Source organism: Camelina sativa, chromosome 2, assembly GCF_030686135.1.
Source record: "Camelina sativa cultivar CO46 ecotype springtype chromosome 2, ASM3068613v1".
Classification (NCBI taxonomy): Eukaryota; Viridiplantae; Streptophyta; class Magnoliopsida; order Brassicales; family Brassicaceae; genus Camelina; species Camelina sativa.
The window spans coordinates 15,709,469-15,735,782 of NC_141881.1; the positions used below are offsets into that span (position 1 = coordinate 15,709,469).

The 26,314-nt window shown below is 31.4% G+C and overlaps 2 protein-coding genes, 3 long non-coding RNA genes and 1 pseudogene across 6 annotated transcripts; 2 read left to right on the top strand and 4 right to left on the bottom strand.

The window, feature by feature from the left end:
- The first annotated feature begins 1,576 nt into the window (after window positions 1-1,576).
- Window positions 1,577-2,635, top strand: LOC104717607 (uncharacterized). Of its 2 annotated transcripts, none has more exons than XR_756274.3 (4): window positions 1,577-1,790; window positions 1,874-2,094; window positions 2,229-2,478; window positions 2,580-2,635. It is a non-coding gene; the product is annotated as an uncharacterized LOC104717607 (long non-coding RNA). The 2 variants fall into 2 exon arrangements; XR_015573707.1 differs by having other exon boundaries at window positions 1,580-1,790; window positions 2,229-2,440; window positions 2,564-2,635.
- A 137-nt stretch (window positions 2,636-2,772) lies between these two features.
- Window positions 2,773-4,097, bottom strand: LOC104748426 (sphingolipid delta(4)-desaturase DES1-like pseudogene; annotated as a pseudogene).
- Window positions 4,098-5,246: 1,149 nt separating this feature from the next.
- Window positions 5,247-6,335, top strand: LOC104717595 (uncharacterized). The gene is made up of 3 exons (XR_756271.3): window positions 5,247-5,639; window positions 5,774-5,821; window positions 6,119-6,335. It is a non-coding gene; the product is annotated as an uncharacterized LOC104717595 (long non-coding RNA).
- Window positions 6,336-12,858: 6,523 nt separating this feature from the next.
- Window positions 12,859-14,752, bottom strand: LOC104748417 (putative FBD-associated F-box protein At1g05080). The gene is made up of 3 exons (XM_087477187.1): window positions 13,531-14,752; window positions 13,319-13,453; window positions 12,859-13,212 (listed from the first exon to the last, which is right to left on the bottom strand). The coding sequence occupies exons 1-3, from the start codon at window positions 14,713-14,715 to the stop codon at window positions 12,928-12,930; spliced, it is 1,605 nt and encodes a 534-aa protein (XP_087333313.1). The 5' UTR covers window positions 14,716-14,752; the 3' UTR covers window positions 12,859-12,927.
- Window positions 14,753-18,524: 3,772 nt separating this feature from the next.
- On the bottom strand, window positions 18,525-19,717 carry LOC109127196 (uncharacterized). Its single transcript, XR_002033981.2, has 2 exons — window positions 19,610-19,717; window positions 18,525-18,909 (listed from the first exon to the last, which is right to left on the bottom strand). It is a non-coding gene; the product is annotated as an uncharacterized LOC109127196 (long non-coding RNA).
- A 4,194-nt stretch (window positions 19,718-23,911) lies between these two features.
- LOC104717582 (auxin-responsive protein SAUR36-like) lies at window positions 23,912-24,768 on the bottom strand. Its single transcript, XM_010435178.2, has one exon. It carries the CDS (start codon window positions 24,587-24,589, stop codon window positions 24,095-24,097), a length of 495 nt encoding a protein of 164 aa, XP_010433480.2. The 5' UTR covers window positions 24,590-24,768; the 3' UTR covers window positions 23,912-24,094.
- Between the last annotated feature and the right edge of the window lie 1,546 nt (window positions 24,769-26,314).

Genomic DNA, 26,314 nt, shown 5'->3' on the forward strand with positions numbered 1-26,314 from the left:
CTTAGTTCTCTTATATTATTTTTTTCAAAAAATCTCTGTATCTGAGTCGATAAATGAGTCAACAAGTCGGTGTAGAAACTAGTCAGTCCCAGCCCGAGACGCGACAGTCAACGACATTTCTTGATCTGCTGCCATTCTAGATGGACGGTCTTGATCGGACTAGAAGAAGGAAACGAATATTAAAGGAACGGCTATGATTCAAACGAATCGGATGCTGTGGTCCAACCTGGGGTCTTTGTTTAATTAACAACCAGTACTACTACTAAGGCTATCTTTATAGGGAGAAAACGAGGGGTGTTTTTAGCCCAAAAAAAATAGAAAAATAATGAATAGTGGCTTAGAACACTTTTTTTAGTTCTTGATGTAGAACTGATATTGGTTCAGTTCTAAGCTGACGTGGCATGCTGTGAATAGATACAATTTTTTGCAAACAATTTTTCACAAATTAAAAGAGGATCTGATTAAGAATATATGAAATAAATTTGGACATTAAACTATATATTAATTAAATAAAATGTTTGTGTGCTTTAATTAAGTAATATGTTTTTTTTTTATCTTTAATGTTTTTGTTGTTTCATAAAAATTTGGTATTGTATTTTGAATTTTAGTAAAAGTTTTATAAGTTTGCAATTTAAATGTTATTTTATAAGTTTTTATAATTGTAATATGTTTAAGAATATTATATTATTAAATCTTATGATCTTAAACATGTTCTCCTAATAACCATCTTTTTAACAAAAGATCTTAACTAATGATTTTATATTATTTTCATAATACTTTTACTCTAAGAACACCTAAAATAGTTCCCTCTATAAAGATGCCCTAACACTCGCGAAGAAAACGAACCGTTCGATAACCGGCTCGTTTCCGGTTCAAATCATTGACCGGTTCAGTTAAACCAATGTATGAATCTCGCAGCGGCTTTAGCAGCGGAGAGAAATTACCGAACGGAGGAGACAGTAGCGTCATCATCAGGGGGTTTGACGCCGTTAAGAGTTTCGTTAATCGAGAGGTTCGTGTCCCCTTTGTAACCGTCCGATCATCGAGATCCTCGACATTTATGCTTTGCATTACCTGTCCCTTTTATAGTTAGCTGCAGAATGAAGACAGTCAGGAGATTTAATTTGCAGGAGTGTGTTGGAAGAAAATAAAAGTCTAGCATGCAACAGCAATAAACTCGTCCGTGATTAATTGGAAAGGATGTAACGAATGCCCGGTTCAACAAATTTTCTGAGCCTAAAATTTTATAAGGGGGCAACCCAATTGATTGGAGTATCTAAATTGAATACATACCACCATATTATGTATACCTTGATCGGAAAGTAAAATGAATCATCAAGCTCAATAAAGAGACGAATTGAAAATGGGGGAAGAACAGATGCGGGTCAAATGCTCGGGTTATTGGGCCGGATCCAGACTGTCCTAAACACGCTGCGTTTCGGCTAATACTATTTCATGTTAGTAAGCAGATCTATATAAATCCACGGTGAAGAAAATTAACCCAAAAAAAAAATCTTTCTGAGACCCTAAAACATAGCAAATATACGTATAAAAAAACCCATGACGGAGACAAGTCATTGGAGTTGCTTGTGACTCCACAAATACACTCATGATATCATGGGGACATAAAGGTTTGTAAAGATTTATTTGTACATCCTTTCAAGTAATTAATTAATCTGATGGGGAGAATGAGAAAAAGAATAAAAAGGACCAGAATAGCATGAAGAACTTTGATGCATTGGAATCTCCATTTTCAAAGCTTCTCAAGTCCTCATGGGATTCAAAACACTGTAAGCGAAGTCTCTATTAGCAAAGCTTTTCTCCTTGACTTATGCTCTGCAATACGACTCTGAGCTGCTTGTACTTTTTGCAGTTTTAGATTTTACCAACTACATAAAAGGAGTTTGTCCCCTTCAGCTCTCGATATGGAGCTACGGATGCTGGAAATCATAGATGAAGAAGATATTTTGAAGAGATTATCAAAAGACCTGAGTTTATATCGATTGGACAACTTCTGGATTACTTCATCAACGAGATCTCTTGCAAAAACGACTTTGAGTTTATGCAAGCCGTTTGTGAAATTAATTTCTAAAGGTAAATGAAATTTCATTTCCCATATAACCAAAGTAACAATTTCTTTACACAGACACCTTTTGCCTTTTTCTTTGTTCGGGGTGGGAATATGATTGAAGATTCTTACCAAAACTTGGATTTATCTGTTCTGACAGATCCACGGTGAGACCATAAGGTGCCACCCAAGTTTACAAGAGAAGGCAAAGGGCGCTTTTAGAAACTCAAGAGTTTGGTGTGGCAGAAAATGGATAAGCTTTTCCAGAGCACAAGATGCATAGTTACCTTCCTTAGCAATTCACAGTTCTGATGAAGCTTGTTAACATATTGCTCTCTTTGTTTATGTTTCTCTGTTTTTCACAAAATAGCAGTTTTGAAGAAGCTTATAATATATTTATTACCCTATCTGCTTGCATTGAGATTTGAGATGTAGTCAGAGAAAAAAAGACAAAAAAATGTTGATGTTATTCTGAACCTTTGGGAAAAGTATTAGTTTAGTATAACCTAAGCCATTCTAAATCATATGATTAACTCTTAAATGATAAATTAACACGAATATATCATATATCTTTTGGTTTTCTATTAGAGTGATTTAGACCTGATATTACAAATTTGTCCTCCAAGGTACAAAAATCAACACGATTGTACAAAACAGAGTTTGATTTTAGAAGTTAAGTATTGAAGAAAAAAGAAGAAAGTAAATTAGTCAGACTTCTGTGTAGTTGAGAGCTTCCTCTTCATTCAGCTAAAAGGCCCAACTGTTCTATCCATAATAATATACATGTAAAATCACTTGTGACCATGACTTATATGACTCCAAACCTTCATAGTACTCTCCTGCAATACCAAATGTAGTTTATTTCCCGGTATCCTCGGGAAATCATGGTGCTCGTTATGGTACCCGACACTCCATGTTAGCAGATTCAATGGACCGTAATACGAATAAGTCTCTTGACTCGGGTTAAAAACATAATGTTTCTGAGATAAAATGTCCCGCCATTGGATGCATACGCTAAAGATCTCCATCCGAAGAAGAGAACAACTGATACATCTCAACCAATCTGAATGAAGAAATTGATGAACTCCCAGTAACCAGGTGGTTTTGGTTTGATGAAGAGTGGACGAAGAGCGTATAAGAAGAGTTGTAAGAAGACACATATGGTTTTGGCAAAGATATTGGTTACTAAATGAGCTTCTGTGTAAGTAGGAACGTCCATGTCAATACTGTCTACTCCTTGGAACCGATGATGCTCGAGATGGTATTTTTGGAAAGCTACTGACATTGGTACGCCGATTGGGAGGTTGGCGAAAATACCGAGCCAACGATTGTAGACAGGAGTTGAAAAGGCCAGGTTGTGACTTAGCTCATGGATTGCTAAGAAGAGATTGTGATTAAGGAACGATCCAAAGAAGTAAGCAATAAATAGAATCTTGAGCCATCCTGAGTTGTGAAGGATTGCAGCTGTTGAAAGTTGAAGAACAACTACTAAATTGATCTGTATAGGCAAATAGAAAATTGGTTATGCATTTGAGTTAAAACTTAAAAGGTAACAAGCGAAAAAAAAACCAAAAAACAAGTTAAATATTTTGAAATATGTGACATTTCATATACTCTTTTCCTTTTGTCACGTTGACATTTCATATACTCTTATCCTTCAAGCTCCCTGGTTCAGAAAGACGAGCTAGCCCAAGCTTCTCTGTAGCTTTTGTTCTCTAACTTGTTAAATGAGATCATCTTGTTCACTTGACTAAAAACATGAACTTCAATCAAAACGAGAACCATTGAACTAGATAGATACCAGCAAAAAACCAGCAAAGTCATGAAACATATAGACTTTGCTTTAGAGAAATATAAGACACTCCAAATGATCCAAGAAGAGGCTCACAGAACGCAAGTTAGCTCCAAGTCCTTTAATCACAACTCTTCTGCCAACATCTTTCTCGCGATCGTAACTGATAATACAGAAGGGGCTATCAGAATAGACTGGTGAGAATATGAATTTGCCGGAACTAAGATCTTTGACCATTCTGGTAATAGTACTAACTGAAAAAGAACATTTCATTTTTCTTTGATTTCCTTGATAAAGTCCTTTATTTCACTCAAACATGCATTGGTGATATTTCTAAGAAAAAATTTAAGATATAATATAGTTAAGTGATATTACGTGTATATTATTCTAAACTAATACAAACATTTCCAACAGTTTGTTTAGGGGTGTTAAATCAAATTTGGATTCAATCTCGGCCGTTCGTGCAGGATTATATTTGTCAATATTTTATAGTTTCACCATGAAATTTGGACCGCATTCCAACAGATTCAGATCAAATATGAACCAAATTAGTAATCATTCAGATTTTTATTAAATCCATAAATTATCAACCAGATAATAACAACCAAAACTTAAAAATTTCCGGTCATAGACATTCCCATAGACCTGTCTCATAATGAATTTTATATTTTTTTACCCGAAGTAAAATTTTTATTAAACTCGTAAATTATCAAATTTATATAATCAGTAAAAATGATTAAAACCCATGAACTATCATACCAAATTTATAAAATTAGTAAAAAATGATACAAACCATGAACCAAGTGACCTAACAAACCGGTTGGTTCAGGTTCAATAGATATTCCCTTTTTTTTTTTTTGTCAACGATTCAATAAAATAGATATTCTTTCAGACATATTTTAGGAATTGTAACATAACATAATTCATTTCAAAACATAACATGTTAAAAGTACAATATTATTATTTAATTAAGTATATTGTATATTTTTATTCGTCATAAAATATACCCAAGTAAATAAAATTTTCACGTTTATTAAAAGGGAATTAAATTGCATATATGAAATTTTTTTTTAAATGTGTATATAATTTTCATATTTTCCAAAAATCATATGTTTTATATATTTATAGGATATACATAAGATTGGGAAATGAACAATATATTGATATTATATAGCTTATATATTAATAAAGGAAATTATTTTACACTACACTCACCAAATCCAAAGTTACAAATTAAACGGGAATTTGGAACTTACATCTCATAGACATGCATATAGAAAGTGTGTAGATAATAATTATGTTTAAGAGACAGTGTTAGAATGGTCAATGGCCTTAAGCGATATGGGCCATCACCTTCATAGGCCAATTGTTAGATAAGATTCCCCCATTCCGATTAGATATTGCGTGGGTTCAACGTATCCACACAAAGTCACAAACGTTCTTTTGGACTTTTGATTCACCCTCACCGTGCCGAGAAGAATCATTTTCTCTCACCGTGGATGCCTAGCCGCCGATGTCACTGATGTTTCACTTCGTTAATCGATAGTCTCTACCGCCAAACCATCGGCTTCTATCTAGCCATCATCACTAGACCCGTCGGATTCTATCTTTCCAAGATTAGCAGTCCCTAATCGATCAACCATTTGAGCTTCTTCTCTTGTTATACCTGTACACTTCAGCTCCATATCAGCTGATTAATAGTTACTCAAATCTTGTTTATTCCCAACCATGTTAGTTTTCAGATCTTGGCTAGGGACTGTATAGAGTCTGGATTAAGATGTAAGTTTACTTCATCACATACTCACTCATGCCATTGCTTTGACATAAAAATAATGTGCCCAGAAACTTTCTTTGTTTAGACTCGACATCTTCAAATTATCTTAAAATATCTCATTTCTATTTTCAATTTGCAGGAAAATTGATATGCCCAATTTGAACTGAATCCATGACACGCAAAAATTGTATGCTTTACTATAAAGCATTTCTTTCATCTATTGATTTTTTCCAGACTCTACGTCAAAGCAAACATGTGTTATGTCTTCATACTTCATTATGATTTTAGGATTCATTTTATAAGATTAATTTTGTAGGATTCATTATGATTTTTTTTTTTTTTTTTTTTTGGTCAAAAGGATTCATTATGATTTAAGATCAACTATATCATAGATTTCAATCTGAATATGGCCTAACATTAATAGGAAACAATTTCTACGATTAATAAGATTACCTGAATAATTTGTATTCCCTTATTATTGCAGTAGCTCATCAAGTTTATCAAGTGTGGAAGTTGATGCTGTCGTACCAAAATGTGAGATTTTTAAAATATTTAGTGATTTGAATGGGGTATGCATGGTTGATTAGAAAAAACCAAGATAAAAGTTACTTATATATGTTCACCTTGATTTATCGACAAACCGTTGTATAGAAAACATGCATGGGTAAACCACATAAATCTATTTGAACCATTAAAGCTTACCCATTTCAATTATTATAAAGAAAACATATTAGAACAAACGAAAAAAATTGTATAGTTTGTTACTTACAACAAACTTACAGGAAGCAAAGTGAAAACAAATATTTTGACAGGTTCTATACAATTATAAAGTATTGAAATAAAAATTAGATTCTTCTTAACGTGACTTATTTAAAATCAAATTAGAGTATTGTAGATGAAGATATAAATAAATTCTTACCACTTGTTGATTGTTTGAAAATAAATATTTGTTTGTAAAAATTAGACGACCTGTTTGTTTGATTGAGGATCCGTGCGTTATTGATTGGATCCAATAACATGAAATTGAAAGTTTGACCTAATCGATCTTTTTCCTCCTTTTGATCGCCGTCTCTCCAGAACACCTCTCGTAAGTTTTTCTTCTTCTTTGTACTTATTCTTTTTGTAAGAATTACAAATAGATGAGTATGAGAAGAATAGAGAATGAGATAGAATAATCACCAGAGAAAGAAAGAAAGAGAGAGCGGCTAGGTTAGAATAGCGGAGAAGGAGAGATTCTCATTTCTTAACAAATATTGACCTAGTTACAATTTATTTATATGAATACAAAGAGATCAACACAAGGAAACTTCTTAAACTATACAAAACGACATATAAACAATATATAACTAAGGATTGGCGTGTTCATCTTAATACTTCCCCTCAAGCTTAATCGTGTGAAGCAGTTGAGCTTAGAACTATTAACACCCATCTCATTAAAAACCTTAGTGTATAAAATTCATTTGGGACAAAAACACACTAAGAGAAAAAGAGTATGGGGTCAGTATTTTAGGGTCTTAGCTTGTGGCCAAGTTAGGTCCATGAGCCCGAGTTTGGAGTGTATATACTCGCAAACCTTTGAACTTGCTGCTTTGGTGAAGATGTCTGCCAATTGTTCAGAACTCTCGGTGTGGCATGGTAAGATCACTCCAAGTTGAACTTGCTCCTTGACTTTGTGATAGTCCACCTCTATGTGTTTCGTTCTTTCATGAAATACTGAGTTGGTTGCAATGTGAATAGCAGCTTCATTATCATAGTGCATTGTGATCGGTTTTGAAGTATTGATGCCTAGGTCCTTCAAGAGGGCTTTGAGCCACATTAGTTCGGTTGTGAGCTTCCTCATTTCCTTGTATTCTGATTCAGCACTTAAGAGAGAGACCACCTTTTGCTTTTTACTCTTCCAAGTGACAAGGTTTCCACCAACAAATGTGCAATAACCCGTTGTTGAGCGTCTATCTTCACGATCTCCAGCATAATCTGCATCACAGTATCATACAAGCTCCGTATCTTTATTACATCCCATCCAAATGCCTTGTCCAGGAGCTCCTTTGAGATACTTGAGTATGCGGCTCACCATCTCCCAATGATGTACTGTTGGCTTTTGCATATGTTAGCTTACCTAGTTCACAGCAAATCATATATCAGGTCGAGTTATGGTGAGATAAATCAGCTTACCTACCAACCGTCGATATTGTTTTACATCTTTGAATGGAGCTTCTTCAGGCTCCCCCTTACGGTTTGATTTGTAGTTTTCTTCGAGTGGTGTCTCAACTAGTCGTGATCCAAGCTTGCCTGCATCTTTTAAAAGATCAAGTGTGTACTTTCTTTGTGATAGGAAGAGTCCTTCTTCAGAATAACACACTTCTATCCCAAGAAAGTACTTTAGTTCTCCAAGATCTTTAATATCAAATACAGATTTAAGGTATTGTTTGATATCTTGAATGCCTACCTTGTCATTTCCAGAAATGATAATATCATCAACATATATGAGAATGACTATAATACCTCTTTGGCTTGGATATGTGAACAATGTGTAATCAGCTTCTGATCTTCTAAATCCTTTATCAATAAGTGTTGAGCTAAGTTTGTGATACCAGGCCCTTGGAGATTGTTTTAAACCGTAGATGGCTTTCTTGAGTTCCATGTCCAATGGTGTCTTCAAGACCCGGTGGTGGTCTCATATACACCTCATCCTCTAGTTCTCCTTGTAGAAACACATTCTTCACATCCATCTGCCACAATTCCCAAGAGAGGTTAACAGCTAGTGACAGAACTACTCTTACCGTATGAAGTTTGGCTAATGGTGCGAATGTCACGAGATAGTCTTCTCCATAGGTTCGGGTGAATCCTCTAGCTACAAGCCTGGCAGGCCCATTAGCCAAATTCCTATATTCGTAGGAAGCGGGACTCGATCCTCTGGTGTAATGATGCCTTCTACAAATAAACTTACCTCCTGCCACTGCACTAAGGTCACTTCACGGATATAAAATCTTTTTACCCGCTCTGAAACGTGTTTAGCGTGGTGGGTTTGCACTATTAATCCAACACTAAAACTATTAACTTATCATTATCATATATTATAAATTTGTAACCATAGTTCTTCTTACTTTTAAACAACTAATTTTGATTTGATAAATTCAAAAATATTTAATTTATTTATACATCAAACAAACAAAAAATGCACTAACCTACCATATAACTCTATATAACCGTATCAGACAAAACAAATTTAAAGATCATATATTATCCAACAAAATTCAACCAAAAAATAAGCACATTTTTTAAGTTGTAAACTCCAAATAAATTAAAAATTATTTTCCAATATACTATAACTAAAAATTAGTTCCGCGGTACACCGTGGGTTCAAACCTAGTTAACATATAAGTATAAGACAATGTTATTTTCTATTAGTATTTAAAAATGAAAAATTTAATCAACAATTAAAATCCAAAAATGTATTTAATTATCAGTTTCATAACATATTTAATTATTAGAACGAAATTACATTTCAAAAACAATAAAAATTATTCATTTATTTACCACTTTTATACATTTTTCTCATTGTATTTTTAAACTTAGGATTAGTTTAAATTAAATAGTTTAGCCTAAAATATATTGCTTATCTGTTTGATGGCATAGTGATGTAGATAATAATATGAAACATAAAATATGTGAATTTGATTTTTAGAAACACAAAAAGATATCAAAAATTTATACACCACCTTAAAATTCTTTTTTAAGTTCAAATATTTCACGGGTAAAACATATTTTAAAGAAAATAAACGCAAATTTGAATAAACGAAAAAAACTTTACTTACATATTTTGGTTTACAGAAACAAATCTTAAATCTTAAATAATAATTTTACTCATAATATTTTATTTAAATCGATGTACCCTGCACATAGTGCGGGTTGTTACCTAGTTAAATTATTAATAAAGAAACACTCTCTTCAAAAAGTTGATGAGTCGCCGCCAGAGAGCTCAAGACAGATTTAGCTATTTAGCCTCATTTTGTACAACTATATGCCATTGTGTTTTTGACAAAAAAAAAAAACAAATGTGTTATTCTTAAAAACTTTATCACAAAACTTTATTAAAACTTTAAGCTTTAAATATATTTTGTATATAAGAAAAATGATTTATTGAAATGCATGTATAACCCATGCGGATCTCATGAATTCAAGCGGGACGGATGCAAAGACATTTTGTGGCTCAAAATATTTAAACATGTTGCGGGATGGCTTAGCGGAAGGGTTTGACTGGGTAAACAATTTTATTGAAATTATCCGGTTCATGAAAATTTAGTTTTTTGTGATTTTTATCTGATTTGATAGTTCAAGATTTTGATAAAAATATAACGATCACTAATTCGATTCACATTCTATCCAAATCCGTTATCATGTCAATCTAAAATTTATGGTGAAGCAATTACTATTTTAAACTTTCGTAATCCTGATGAATTCAAACTATATAAGTTTGTATTATAAATGTAATATTTCAAATAAAAATTTTACTCCGTGCAACAACACGAATTATTACCTAGTTATTATTATATCTACAGTTAATGCAAGCATGCTTCTGATGCTTGTGGGTCTCTCCAACTCGCAGCTTAAAACTAAAAAGGGATGAATAGATCTTTTCTCCAGCATGGTAACAAACATAAATATGTGATCAAGCCAGTAACCGCTGGCAATTAAAATCAAGAAACAAGAAAGTTGAGATTTATTCAGACTGATGCTGTGAAGTAATGAGTGAGTCTTTGACCCATACTGCAAGTAAGGTTAAGACTCTCTCGCTTATGTAAGTGGGATTGACTCAACAGATTTTGTTGTAATGGTTTGATTAAGTGTATAATGTAAATAACCGGTTCACAACTAAATTTATCAAATAAAATTATTATAATACATACGTATATCAAATAGATTTTCCTTATTTCCTTAAAATAATATATATATATAAAGTTAACTTTGATCACTTCTCCTTCCTCCACATCAGCATCCACCTAATCAATTTTTTTTTTGCATAAAAAATACTATTTTTAATATTCATTCATTGCATATTTATTACTTATAATTAATAATAGCAAAAAATAAATAAAAACGAATTAACTAAAATTAATTAAAATTTTAAATAGTATAAACAATAATATAATTTTTAAGTAAATAATAAAATAATGTCTATCTAAAAATGAATTAAGTAAAAGAAATGAAAATTTTAAAATAGTAGAAATAATACTATAAATTTGTTTTAGTAATAATGTTATTATTAAACCAAAAATGATTATATTCCAAAATTTAGAATGGGTTAATGAGTTTTAGAATGTAAGTAAGATTTTAATGCATGGTGGAGTAAAAAAACAAGTTATGTTATTGTATTTTTAAAAATCTAAACATGAAAATAAAATTAAAGTGAAACATTAGTTTCTAAGAAACATATACCATAAAGATTTATTATTAAAATTTACTTATAAGAAAGAAAAGATTAATTACTTAACTTAACTTAAAAGTTTTGATCTTGATCTAAAACAAAGATATTGTAAGGGAAAAAGAATTTTGAAAAAATAATCTATTTAAAAAAAAAACAAAATCAATGGTCATGAAATATAAAAAAAAAATGATATATAAGCCGTTACAAAAAGTGGCATGTGATTTATATAGCATATCTCATAGGGTATATTATCAACTGAAGCTTCAATTTTATAACATGATATAAAACATATATAACAAATATAACATATATATATATATATATTATATTATCAAATGCTTTAACACAAAACATTGGAAAAAAAACAACATATTTAATGCACACTATGTTTTTTTTTTTAAGAAGACGAAGCTGGGGTTGCATCACAAAATTAACATCTGCAAATAACATGAGATTTTAGAAATATACGTAACTTGGATTAGTGAATAGATACTCATTGTAGGGTTTAAATGTTTCATCATTTAAGCATTTTTTACTTAGTCGGAAATTCTATTATGGCAGATGATGCATTTAGACAACCTTATTGTAGTGACATAGCACTAAAACTGTTCATAAAACTTTGTATATTTGCATCTAATGTAGGATATCGATATGTTTAAATGATCTCTATAATTAGGTCAACAATCGACATTGACGTTAGAACTTTTAAAAATATGTTTTCATGGGATATGAATATGAAATGAACTTTTTTAAAGATAAAAGGTCAGAAGATTGTCGACAATAATATTGCAACAACAGACAATATATGTTATATATAGATTAGTAAAATAAGTACGGGATTTTTATAGATTTATCTTTTAATCTTCAGATTATATTCATGTTCAATGATTTTTACTGAGAAATTTTTTAACTAAAATCCCACGTAAAATCGCAAATAGATATAACAAAGAAATATTATCTTCAAAAATATATATGTTGTATATCACAGAGTAAAATAAGTTTAGTATTTATATAGATTTATACTCAAAAGTTGGAATGATTATATTTGAGCTCAACTATTTTTATTGATAAGAAATATTTTAAATTAAAATCCCGCGCGTGCGCGGGTACAAATTCTAGTATTTTTAATATGATCATCATCATTGCTTTTAGCTTGATCATCCTGAAGAAAACAAAACAACAATAACGCATATATAAAGCGTAATGATTTATTTTCAAAAATATACATACATATCTTTGGATTGATTGTAATTGATAAGTTTGTTCTGTCCAAAGGCATACGCTTGAAAGTTGAAACACTTCTATCATATTGTCCCCTATATATTGCCAAAACAAATTTACAAGATCGTCTATTTACTTATGTAAAATCTGATTCTTGGTACGTAATATAGCTTTCAAAGATAATAAATTTTATTTGCCTACTGCAACTGCAACTATGTTTCTGGAATCCATAACAATAGAACTCAAAGTTCTTATCGGTGGGACTTTAATTTGGTCTTGACAGTTTTTATAGATTGATTTAGCTGAACATTTTAATTGTCTCAAGAGTTGAGCCTAGCGTAGTCAAGATAAAATGCAAATATTGCTCGTGTGTACAAGTGGATTTAAAGCATTTTTTCAATTCTTTGTCATATACCATGCCACAGTACAGTCCCTTCTAGCATGTTGATCAGAGGCTCATGGAAACCATCTCCGGCCGTTTAACAAGATTGAAGAAAACGCCTGATCTGACGAGTGATATTCAAACTCCTCTAGCTCTTTTTATATATATTTTTATGTTTATAATATTTGCATCTCCAGCATTAATTATGAATAAAAAACATATATATATATATATATATATCTAGTTATTCAATACATAACCATGTTCAAATATCGAATACAAGCTTGGCTTCTGTTGACACCTTGGGGATGTCTTTCAAGCCCTCTATCATCATCTGTTTCTCTTCAAGACTGAATGAGGATCCGAGGGAGATTGTTGCAGTCTTTAAAAAATTGGAGTTGGCTAGGACGTATGCCAAGAAATGTTCCTCTTCTTCTCTTCCTCCATATGCTTCCCATTCAAAAGTCTCGAGCTGTGACGACAAGCATCCGGGAACAAAGCTCGGTTGGTTCCATGAAAGGGGCAGATTCTCAGGTTGTTTTGTGCATGTCTGAGAATCAATGATCACTACATTAATATATATATACATATATATATATATGTATATATATAATTAAACACAACATTATTTTAGAGGAAGGAGGGAGGATACGTACATAATCAACAATAAGATGTTTTAGTTCCGGGGCATTTTCAAGTAAAGTTACAGTCGGTTCCATCCAATCTGATTCTTCTGGAGATATCCTACACTGTCTAAGCCGAGAAAATGTGATGGTGCTACACCACACAACCTGCGATGAAACACATGAGTAAGTAAGCCAGGTGCAACAATGAGATCACAAGCAAAGAGAGGGAGGGAGAGGGCTACCGCTTCAACAGTTAAATAGAGCCAAAGATACGAGACAGATGAAAGAGATCTTAGAAACTGGTCATCAGGGCAAGAATCAGTGTCGATAATAGCAGTATCAAGACAGGACATCTCGATGGAGCAAGAGTCTCCCGTGGTATCATATGTTTCAAAGTATGTTAATGCTGGAGTATCTACGACCAAGCACCTACCACTATCTCCACCATCGCTGTCTTTTGGCCAGCGCCTATGGTTATCATACGTAAAGCACAATAAGCTAGGCGATACCACATTAAACTTGGTCACATTGTCATCCTTCTTGTGTCGTTTAACGAACAGGGTCTCGAGAACAGGACAGCTCGATAATAACTTAACAAGAGAATCATCGTCATTATAGACCACATAGTGAAGCTTGAGAGTTGTGAGATATGGGAGGGATGCGGAAGAAGGAACATCCACGAGAATCTTGTTGGAGAGAGTCAGTGTCATGAGAGATTGGCAAGAGTAAAGGGTCTTGGGCAAGCTGGCTGGATCTGCGGACCAGAGGAGTTTGAATTTCATCTCAAGCACCCAGCGATCAACAGCGTTTGCAACCAACTTCCCGACATCAGCGTCGGTAGGACAACTTGGACCGAGTTTAATACACAAGTTGGATATTACGGGTGCTTTGTGGAGTTGCAATGATTTTTCAAGAAACCACCAGACGCTCTTTTTGCTTTCATCCTCCACTTTCTGATCCTTATTCTCGTTCTCGTCATCACTGTCCACATGCTCATGCTCATCATCATCACTGTCCACATGCTCATGCTCATCATCATCACTGCCCACATGTTCATCAACATCATCATCATCATCATCATCATCATCATCATCATCATCATCATCATCATCATCATCATCATCATCATCATCATCATCATCATTATCACCATCACTATCATCATCACTATCACTATCATTATCACTATCCTCCTTCTCCTCCTCCTCCTCCTCCTCCTCCTCCTCGCTGTCTCTGTACTCAAGTCTCTGTTTCATCGTCCAAACAGAGAACCATCGTTTGGACAGAAACATGGTGGCCACCGCATCTTTTGTCGGAACAAGATCCAAGATCATTACGAGCAAATCATCGGGCAATGCACTAATCCTGTCTTCACAAACAAATTCTTCTATTCGACTCACACCACAAAAATTTGCGGTTTGTATCATCTTCACGAGGCAAAGCTCTAAGAGAACAACTCCCTGACGTGACCCCTTCAATAGAGGAGGAATTAACAATTTTTTTTTTTGGCAATAACTTGTGTCATCCTAATTTTATTTATAACTACAATATTTCCTTTTATCAAAAAGGAAAAAAAAAATATGTCATTTATTTCACGATCGAAAGAGGAGACTAGGAGAGGGAATAATTGGCGAATTAAAGAAACACAAAAAAATATTCCTTTTTTATAATGGAATATTTTTACAATTACAAGTTGCATCGATAAATTTTTTAAAAAAAAACCTTGATGGACCAAAGACCAGTGAGGCAGTAACCACCTTAGGAGCAATCATGCTAATTAAAACAGTTTGATAAATAGTAAAATTATTACGTGTGAAATTACAAATATATTTAAGATAATATTAATTTTTCAAATATGAGATAATATTAGTTTTTTTTGTTTTTCCCTTTGATAATTATTATTCTAATATTAAGTAAAATATAAATTTGATATAGTGCATATATTATTTTGATAATAATATTAATTTTTCAAATATGAGATAATATTAGTTTTTTTTTTGTTTTTCCCTTTGATAATTATTATTCTAATATTAAGTAAAATATAAATTTTATATAGTGCATATATTATTTTGAGGGCAATTGACAAAAATAGCACAAATTTAGGTTTTTGTTCCAAACTTAGCATATACTCTTCAAAATGACAAAATTAGCACAAATTTATATTACTATTAAAATTAACCGGTGAGAGAAAACATAGTGAGAGAGAACCAGAGCATCGACGGTTTATATTAACACGACGGCGGAGACTAGACGGACGTCGATTATATTCAAAGAGAATACATCCAACTTTGATTACCCTCAAAGCAAATCGCTTGCGAACGGTGGTGTTGGGGGATGTCGGTGGCACAAGAAGAGATCTGAGCCACGGTGAGGCTATCATTTGATCAATCCCAAAACCAAGATTTGGTTCCCGTGATGAGAAGGTCTAGTTTTGCCGCAATAGGGAGTAATACCACTGCCGCACAGCGCTCGACGCGGAAGGTAGCGATTTCTAAGCCTGAAAATGTGGGATGGAAGAGTGTGGTGAGGATATTTGGCAAACAGCTTGGTGCACGCTTCTTCAATCCCTTATTTTAAAATCAAGGTAATCTCAATTTTGGATAATATATATGAAGCTCTATTATCAATTCTGGATTATGGTCCTCAATTTTGGATTTCATTCTTAGGTCTCATAGCTTTATTTGTTCGATTAAATCATATGTTGTGATTGAATTCATTTTCTCATTCCCAAAAGTTTCAGATTTTCAGTAAATTATTGATTTGTGATATGGGTCTCTCAATCATGAACTCTAGTCATTTCTTTGTTTTTGTTTATTTGGTTTCTGGAATTGATAAAATGGTGTTGGTGAAGTGTTTTGATATGTTGTTAGCTGGTATCAAAGTGGTGATGATGGTACATAGACGACGGAGGACGTGACTCAGAGACATGGTGGAAGTATAATAATTTAGAGTTTTAGAGGTAGAAGAAGACAAACCAAAGACAATGATAGAAGTATAATGATGTTTGATTTTTGAAACTTTGATTGTATTTCTATTAGACAAGTTAATAGTTGTTGAGGTAGTTGTGATTGAGTTTGCTACATGTTCTCTTTAGTTTTCAGAAAATTCAAGAAAGGATTCCACGAAGTTCAGGAAGGATTCCACAAACTTCATGAAAGATTTCTTGAATTTCAGGATGATATTCATAAAATGTTTGGAATTCATGATGAAATTCAAAAAGACCTTCATAAAAAGTGTGGACATTAGTAAACATCATAATATGCACAAAAATGAAATATTTACTCTTCATGGATGAAATAATCTTTTTCATATTAGGCTTTCATAAATGACATTTTATTCATGAAAGATTGAGTGATGTTTAGGAATGGTCATTTAAAATCCAGGATGGCTTTCATAAAATAAAATAAAAAATGTGAGCTCTTTAACATCTGCCAAGATTCAAACCCCAAGCCTTTATGAATTATCTAAGAGAGTGTAACCAGTAAGCCAATATGTTCATTTGCAAAAAGTATAACAAGAAACATTAATATAGGTTAAATACCAAGCTGATGCAAACAAAATTAATTAGGTAGGATTAAATGATGTTTAGGAAGGATTCTTTAATATTTATGATGACTTTCATAAAAAATATAAATAGAGAGATGGTTAGGACATTGGTGAATCTTTGATACATTATCCTTAGTAATGGACTACTATATGATTCAATAGGACAACAGATAAATAAAGAGATTTAAAAACACATTTTTCTAAGTTTAGGAAGGAATTCATAATGTTCAGGAAGACGAACTTGAATTTTATGAAAGTCTTCCCAAATATCTGAAACCAACATCTACATGGCCAACTTTGGATTTACAATTTGTATGTCTGTGAAAATGTAGCAAACTCTTGAAGAATATAATTATTAGATGTAGAAAGAGTTGAGAAACTGAATAAGTTGAGCTTGAGTAGTCTTAATCAAATCAATCTTTGTAATCTCCATCTCCTTGCGAAGCATCACTATAACATACTTATAGATGTTTTCAAGCCTTGATTCGTCAGTTTCTTATGCTTCTCTTTCCCCATTTCTGCAGCTTCCAATCTTTTCTCTTCCTCATTAAAACAACTTCACCATATCTCTTTCTTCCATCAACCATCACCATCATATCTTTTTCTTTCATCACGGATCAGAGATATGAAGTCACCAGACTCTGTTTCGTCGTACGTTCTCACTGTAACGACGAAGCTCACCGTTATTGAGTATGTTTTCCATGGCTCTGGCAATGGGAATTTGTGGGGCTGAAACGACGGTGGTGAAGGAAAGAGGAGGAGGTTTGAAGATGAGGTTGAAAGGTGAGATCTCAGATTTGGATTTAGTGGAGATGGGGAAGCTTCCGTCGATCAATTTGGCAATTGATTGAAGCTCCAGTAGATCGATTTGGCATTTAATTGAAAAGATCTCAGATTGAAATCTTCACCGCAAGCTTCACCATCTCCACTAAATCCAAATCTTTTCAGGAAAGCCTTCACGAATATGAATTATGTACCAATATGAATTTCAGGAAAGCCAATATGAATTTCATGAAAGCTTTCATGAAGCGTCACTTCCAATAATCGTGATTATGTTTTGCAATGGAACAGAGCGTCACTTCCAATAATCAGTTCCTCGATGCTCCATCGTAAGGGTCACAAAGATTGAAAACGTAATTAAATTTATCCCACTCAATTCTGAAACTTTAAACCATAACAATTCCAACAAAACAGAGAGCTTAATACACATATAGATATAACAATCCAACAAAACAGAGAGCTTAATACACATAAATTATGAATCCCAGAATCATAGATTAGACGGTTTGGTGGTCCACACATGCTAGAATATTCCAAAATTAACATTTCTTAATACTGAGTAATTAATAGAGAGAAATATTATTATTTTTGGGCTTTATTAATTATACAATTATTTCTGTCTATTAATTACTAATTGGATATCGATTGCAGAAGAAGAAGAAGAAGATGAAAGAGATATACGACAAAGAAGAGAATGAGGGGAAGAAGTGAAAGAAAAAAGATTAAAAAAGAAGGTTGAAATTTGTGTTCGTTAGATTCATTTGAATCAACGGTTCATATTAAACATATTGAGATCCTCACTTTAATGGCATAGCCAATGAAATAATAAAGAGAGGTTATAATTGTATCCCTTGAATTAATTCTGATCGTACGGCGACAGAATACGCCACGTCAGCGAAACATAAACTCGTTTTACATAGAAATTTTTATGTACTCAAGAAATTATTTCTCATCTTACAACTTCATGAATAAACTAAAAAGGCTTGTAATCAACAAAAGTTCTTACAATAAGCAAGAATCAAGTCCAAAACTCAAAACAAAAATTGGATCTGAAGAGAGATTAAGCTATTACTTTGGAAAACATGATTGAGAAGAATGGAAGCTGCCATTTGACGAGTTCAGAAGAGAAAACAAGAACTGAGTGAGTAGTCGCTTCAAGCTCAGTTCCTCATCCCACACACGATTCAAGCAATTGTTGATCACTTTGGGTGACATAAGATGACATAATCTGTAAAATGTAAATGCAGATACTTCAAGCTGGATAAGCCAACTAGCACCTGACCTGAAACCACGATCTAGATGATAAAACCAGTGAGCGTTCCGTCTTAGCACACTGTAACAAATTAGGACTGAACAAACACTACTTATCATCAAAACACTCAACAAATCAGCAGAACAGATTGAGTTTCTTCCACCAATAAGAACGAAACTATGAATCTTAGAGCACACATTCAAAGCTCCAAATGCTTTTCTATTAAAAGTCTTTATCACATCACTACGGAGAGGAGCAATGGAGCTAAACCAAAATTGAAATTTTGAACCCATAGCTACTGAAACTCAACCTATTCATGAATATGAGTCTGAGCAACAAATAAAATCAAACTAAAAAAAATATATTGGGTGTTAAAGCGCCCAATAATCAATCATGCGCTCAAGTAGCAAGCAATCTTCATCGCAAACGACATCAAAATCGATACAAACAATTACATCAAAAGAGAATCGAATCGAATCTCATAACCTGTTAAGAAAATACAACACATAATTGAATTTACCAGTTCAATACGATAGATCCTTTAATGAATTCTAGCTACAAATGAATTGAAACCAAAATCTATTAAACAAAGAGAAACAACTAACGAAAACCCAAAATCAACAGCCTTAGACGAATCAAAGACCTAAATCCCTAACAGTTAAACACGATGGCGATGATGGCTAGGCATTTTGCTGGTTTTTTGTGATTCGATACTGAGATTATGAGCAAGGACAGTAAGATACCGTGAAAGAAGAGAGAAGTAGAGGAAGAACAAAATTCGAAAGAAACTAGAGAACAGGAAGAGTGTCATAGTTAGAGAGCAGGGGAAGAAATTAGGTTGAATTATTTTTTAATCAGAAGTCCTCTTTCTTTTTTCTTTATTGTTGGAGCCAAGATTTTTATTAACGAATAGGAACAAAAATTCCCGCTAACAATTTCAATAGCGTTTCTATGAAGTATTTATTTTGCTATTACAAACCATTTTTACAAAATTAAAAAAGTTCAAAAATATATACGGAAAGATTGCATAACTTACCTAAAACGCTATCTTATAACGTTATTAAAAGTCAATACTCTTGTACTTGTCTCTTTATCGTTGTGATGTCACCATAGGTAAACCAAAAACATTTTTTACTGGAGTAAAATTACGATTGCATTAACGTTGTTAAAAACCATAACACGATAAGTGTGAAATCGGAAAATCGGATAGTTCATGTATTTTTTGTCATCTATAGATTAGTTTGAGTATTATTTGGCAACGAAAAAAAATTTATGTTTTTTTCTGACAAATATTAAATAAGAATAAGTCATGTTTTTTTTTTTTGTATTTTTCCCCTTAATTTAAAGAAAATCACATCTATTATTGTAAAGTCCAGATCTTTTTATGTGTTTTTCTACATAGTTCACATACTTTTCATAAAGTGTTAGTCTTAAGCAAATGTTTAGTTATCTTGACAAAATGTTATTTCATTTGTTTTGCGCACAACTTCAATTTAAAATTAGTAGTGGAGCCTTCTTACTATTTCAATTTATAGATTTGGCATATATCATTTCCATAAAACAACTTGAAAAAAAAATGCATTTAAGTAAATGTATATTATATCACATCTCTTTCAAATGCTAAACCTTTTAACAAGATCTAAGGTGTGTAGATTAGATTTGAACATCTTGAGTTAGTTTCCAAACATATGTTGATTAATTTAGTTTTAGTTTGGCTACCATACTAAAAGTTAGATTACATCTCATTTTGGTTCCAACAAAAAACTATATATAAAAAATACAATTTTTTCAATTAATTTATCATATATGTGAAACTTTGAAAATGTCATGTTTACATGTGATATGAACTTATTTCTTATATATCATTGGTTAGGAAGTGATGTTTCAAACGCTTTTTATATACTTACACAGTTACTGAATAACAAAAATATAACATTCACTCCACTACAATCTCTTTTAGAGGTATTGAAACACATATTTGAGAAGATTTTGTGAGATTTTGGAAATTTCAGATTTTTGAGAGATTTGAGTGAATGTTTAGATTATTTGGTGAAATTTTCTGTTTTTTAATTTTAAGGAAAAAGAAATTAGCTTGTGATTTGGTGAGATTATAAATTATTTTAAATGATTTTACATAAATTGCATGTTGAATAACATAGAATTCTAAAAGATGTTTAAAAATCATCAATTGAATAACAAGTGAATTTTAAAAATTGTCCTAAAATCTTCTAAAATTCCAAGTTCAATACCCTCATCTTAATCTAATCAGGAACATAGATTAGTTTCTGCAAAAGATCAACAAAATATAATGCATGTTACTTTGTGAATTTGTACGATTTTGTTTCAGATTCGATTAAATTATAACGATTTTTCTTTTTAAGAATTTTAGGTTTAAGATTGGTTTTATCTTTTATAATATGATTTGACACCACTAAATATACCGCTAGAGAAAGTTGTACAAAAAATACATTTTTTATTAGTTGTTTTATGAATTTTATAAGCATTATAGGAATTTATAAAATTATCTATACATCTTATTTCATGTGTTATAATTATAATTATAAATATTTTAATTATATGCTCTATTAAAAAAAATCAAAAGTTTACAGATAATTCTTTTTAAAATAGACAAAAATAGTGGTTCTTTTTTAAAAAATATGTTATTTTCGTGATTCTCCTTTCGATATAGAAAACATAATCTCATTAACAGTATATTGAAACATTTTCTACTATAAATAGAATTTTATTTTACTTAATAGAAGATGTTGAGTATAAAATTTTAAATTGTACTTAATAGAAACTTATCAAAAGTATTTATATTGAAAAAAATGAATTTTTATTATTCTCCTTGGGATATAGAAAAAAAAAAGGTAATTTCACTAACAATATACTGAACACCTTACTATTAAGTACAATTCAATTTTATACTGAATTTTAAAATTGCACACACAATGGTATTATAATTTTCATATTCTATCATGTATTGAATAAATTTGATACAAATAATTCTTTGAAATTGTGAATCAGTATATCGTGTAACATAAGAAAAAACTAATATCCACAATTTCTCTATGGAGAAAACAATGAGATGGGTTTGTCCGAAATCCAGTTTTAAGAAATGGTTTTGATTTAGACGAAGTAGATTTTGAGAAAGTTAGGATGAAGTCTCTCTCTTTGTTATGTTTTAGAGTTGAAGAAGAAGAGTAGTTTGGGTATGAGGAAGGAGGCAACCTCTTTTATAGGCTTTTGAGAGCTTATGACTGTTTGCGTGCGTGCGTTTTTAGATGTGCACTTTTTGATGTATAGTTTTCCAAATTCAATTTGTTTTTCTTTTTTTGTATACTTTGCCTTCTTATTTAATTTATGGAAAATAATCAAAATAGCATGTCACACTATTCACATTATTTATAAAATTTTCACGTTAAAGAAAATTTAAATAATTATGTAACCTAACATATTAAAGATGAAGATTATAATGTCAGTATGAACTATGGAGATTGGAGATGCTATGTTCATGATCTTCAATGAGAATGGACTACTTCAACACTTCATGGCATTATTTAATCAAGTTGCACATACGCTACCTAGAATAGGGTCTCAAGAAATTGCCTTATTACTCATGTTGTTTGATTATTATTCCTTTATGGTTATCTTAACAAATTCACTGTGATGATAGTTACTAAAAGTAAACAAAAGTTATAAAGCAAGTGTTTTTTTAGCTAAGTGGATTTCATATTTTAAATTTTCACAATTTCTTGGCTATGTAATTTATACTATTAATCAGAATTATCTTTTAAATGAAAAAAAAAATGTAATAGCTTTGTCTTTTTCATCAACTATTTGCAATATTTTAGGCTACGGGCTAGCTAGGAGCATGTTGTTTTATACTGACAGCATAGTGAAAAGACAAACAATATTAAACAGGCATAATGATCAGTATATTCACATATTTAAACAATATTAAACAGTATTAATCTCATTAATTATTTGAATATGTGATTATCATATGAACTATATACGGTAGTTGAATTTCAATCTATACAACATTACATTTTTTCAAATATTTTAATGTCATGTAACATGTGATATCAACTTGTTTCTTATATCAAATCATATCATAAAAGATAACATTCACTCCACTACAATCTCTTTTAGAGGTATTGAAACACAGATTTGATAGGATTTTTGTGAGATTTTGTACATTTTAGATTTTTGAGATATTTGAGTGAATTTTTAGATTATTTGGTGAAATTGTTTGTCTTTTAATTTTAAGGAAAATAATATTAGCTTGTGATTTTGTAAATTATATTAAATGGTTTTACATAAATTTCAAGTTGAATAACATAAAATTTTAAAATATTTTTAAAAATCATCAATTGAGTAACAAGTTATTTTTAAAATACCCTAAAATCTTCTAAAATCTCAAGTTCAATACCCTCATCTTAATCTAACCAGGAACATAGATCAGTTTCTTCAAAAGATCAACAAGATATAATGCATGTTACTTTGTGAATTTGTACGATTTTGTTTCAGATTCGATTAAATCAAAACGTTTTTTCTTTTTAAGAATTTTAGGTTTAAGATTGGTTTTATCTTTTATAAGATTGGTCATGAACCAAACTAAGTTGTTGAAAAATGTGGAAATATTTTGGGATCAGATCTGTAAGGGTCAGGATCCCATTGGATTTTCACGGAGCAGAGCCAGTCTATTTTGACTGGCGTGAAGGGTTCGTAGTTTTCTATATAGGGCTGTAAAAATACGTTGAATTAGCAAAAAAAATATATATATATATAAATATAGATTTTGGTGTATTTAATTTTAAAAGCCAAATATAATAAGCTATATAATAAAGTTGTTAATTATTTTTCTGTAGAATTGGTTTAAATACTTTATACATTATCTTTTTTTTTTGGTAAATAAAAATGTTTCTGAATCATTATTACTCTCCTTTGGATATAGGAAAAAAAAAAGTAATTTCACTAACAGAACACCTTACTATTACGTCAATTCAATTTTATACTGAATTTTAAAATTGCACACACAATGGTATTATAAATTTTAAGTATATTCTAGCAAGTATGAAAAAAAATTGATACAAATAATTCTTTGAAATTGTGAATCAGTATATCGTATAACATAAGGAAAAACTAATATCCACAATTTCTCTATTTTTTAATAATCATTTTTGATTTTTGACTATTTTCTAATATATTCTTTTTTTTTCCTCTTAAAAAACTCTCTTCCGGCGGCAATGATCCCATGCGGCGATCCTCATCTGAACCTTCTCAAAATCCGAAACCCGACACGGAATCGTGATCCGACCCGGTTGATCAAACCCATGAACCCGTTCCGCTTGCTCCAACAACTCTCCGAACAATGGATGATTAAAGTAAATCACCGGCACCACGACACGCCTCGTGTCACAGTCTGATTCGCCGACGTGGACCACCAAATGTCCTCTCGGAACAACACGGTTCGAAGTTTTCGGATCCTTACCCAATCGGATCTGACTCTGACTCGGATTCTTCTTACCACCAGCACCACCACATAATCTCTTAGCTCCACGGCTTAGACACCGTGCTAATGACTTGATTCCGGAAACCGGGTTAGTGATTCGGTTCGGGCATTGAAGTTTCCCTGATTGGATTCTTCTTGGCAGAATCATCCATTTGAAGATTTTGACAAATCTGTGTCCAATTTTGAAACCTCTAACTCTCTTCATTGTTTAGTCTGACAAATGTTAAATGAAGTCTTTTTGGAGAAAACAGTGAAATGGGTTTGTCCGAAATCGAGTTCCAAGAAAAGAAATGGGTTGGATTTAGAAGAAGTAGATTTTGAGAAAGTTTGGATTTTTTTTTTTTGGTTCTCTCTCTGTTATGTTAAAGAGTTGAAGAAGAAGAGTGTTTGGGTATGGGGAAGGAGGCAACCTCTTTTATAGGCCTTTGAGCTTATGACTGGTATTTGTGTGTACGTGCGTACGTTTTTTAGATGTGCACTTTTGATGTATAGTTTTCCAAATTCAATGTATAGTTTTCCAAATTCAATAAACATATATATATATATTAGAAATAGGCTCGAGATATATTTAATTTTATTTTTATTAATTATGATATATCTTAAATTTACAAATATATTTTTGAATTGAATTTTTTAATATGATTTTTTAAAATAAATATTTAATATGTGTTTCTTTATATATGTGGTTCTTAATGTTTGGATGCAAAATAAAATAAACAAAACATATCAAAAAAAAATTTGATTGAAGTAATTAAATCCCTCAAAGTTTTGCTGTTTTGGATTTTATTATTTTGTGATAAATTGTTAGATTATTAGAGCATCTCCAACTCCACTCTATTTTAAAGTCAGTAGTCTGTTATAGAGTAGCATTTGTTCTAACTCTACTCTATATCTTACTCTAAAATAGAGTAAATGGTAGGATTACTCCATATGCAACATTACTTTTTTAAACTAACTCTATAAAATAGATTGATACATTGAAAAAAACTATACTCTATTATAGAGTAAAAAATAAAATATATATTGGAGATAGCCTTACACACATGAGGTTTGTGTAGAGACCATATTCAGACATTCAAAACGAAAATTTAGTATTGAAAATAGTTTACAAATATTTCTAGATAAATCTCATATTTCCCTCCATCTTTTCCAAAGCTCTAATATATGGATGCGGTCAAGACTTATATGATGATTCGCTAGATCTCTATAACCAGAAAATTATTAGCGAAACTCATTAACCATGAAAATAAATAAATAAAAATTATGTTTCAGTCTCAATCGTAAAAAAAAAATTGATAAATATTTATCTCTTTGCGAGTGGTTTTACAACATAATATATTCTTTAACTCAATCTTAATATTTGACTTTCTTTTTGACTCCACAATATGTTGCTATGGTTTGATTTTCTTCAATTAGTCTCCTAACAAATTTCTTGTGAATGAGAAACTCTATATGAATGCTTAAAATGTGTTATACTTCTACGATGATGAGTTATTTCTCGGTCCTTATCTCTATTCTTATTTATTATATTCTTTTAATTATCAAAAAAATGAACTCTCCAACATGTCAATTGGTGTAGATGGAAGGGAAGACAAAAAAAAAAAAAAAAATTGATATCAACAATAGATACATTCCAATTATTTTTTTGACATAACTATATTTCTAATTTATTTTAACTTACATCTAAATGTTTTTTTAATTAACTATATTTGAACTTATAATATCTATATGTTGACTTTTCCATCAGATTTGGAAGATTTTAAAATTTGATATGTAAGAAAAAAAATCAGACCGACTCAAATTCATCCAATCAATAAACTAAACTTTTAAAACTTTAATTTTGTACTATACTAATGAGATTATGAATCTAGACAATATTTTTTACAAGGTAACAGAACAATCACCAATGATCATTTTGAATAATTAATAA

Excerpts from the sequence above, each read along its gene's own strand:
- LOC104748417 (XM_087477187.1), bottom strand. The coding sequence starts at position 14,715 with ATGATACAAACCGCAAATTTTTGTGGTGTGAGTCGAATAGAAGAATTT. Across the intron at positions 13,454-13,530 it reads TCTATTTAACTGTTGAAGCG|GTTGTGTGGTGTAGCACCAT; the intron begins GTAGCCCTCTCC and ends GTTTCATCGCAG. Across the intron at positions 13,213-13,318 it reads AACATCTTATTGTTGATTAT|ACATGCACAAAACAACCTGA; the intron begins GTACGTATCCTC and ends ATTGATTCTCAG.
- LOC104717582 (XM_010435178.2), bottom strand. The coding sequence starts at position 24,589 with ATGAAGAGAGTTAGAGGTTTCAAAATTGGACACAGATTTGTCAAAATC.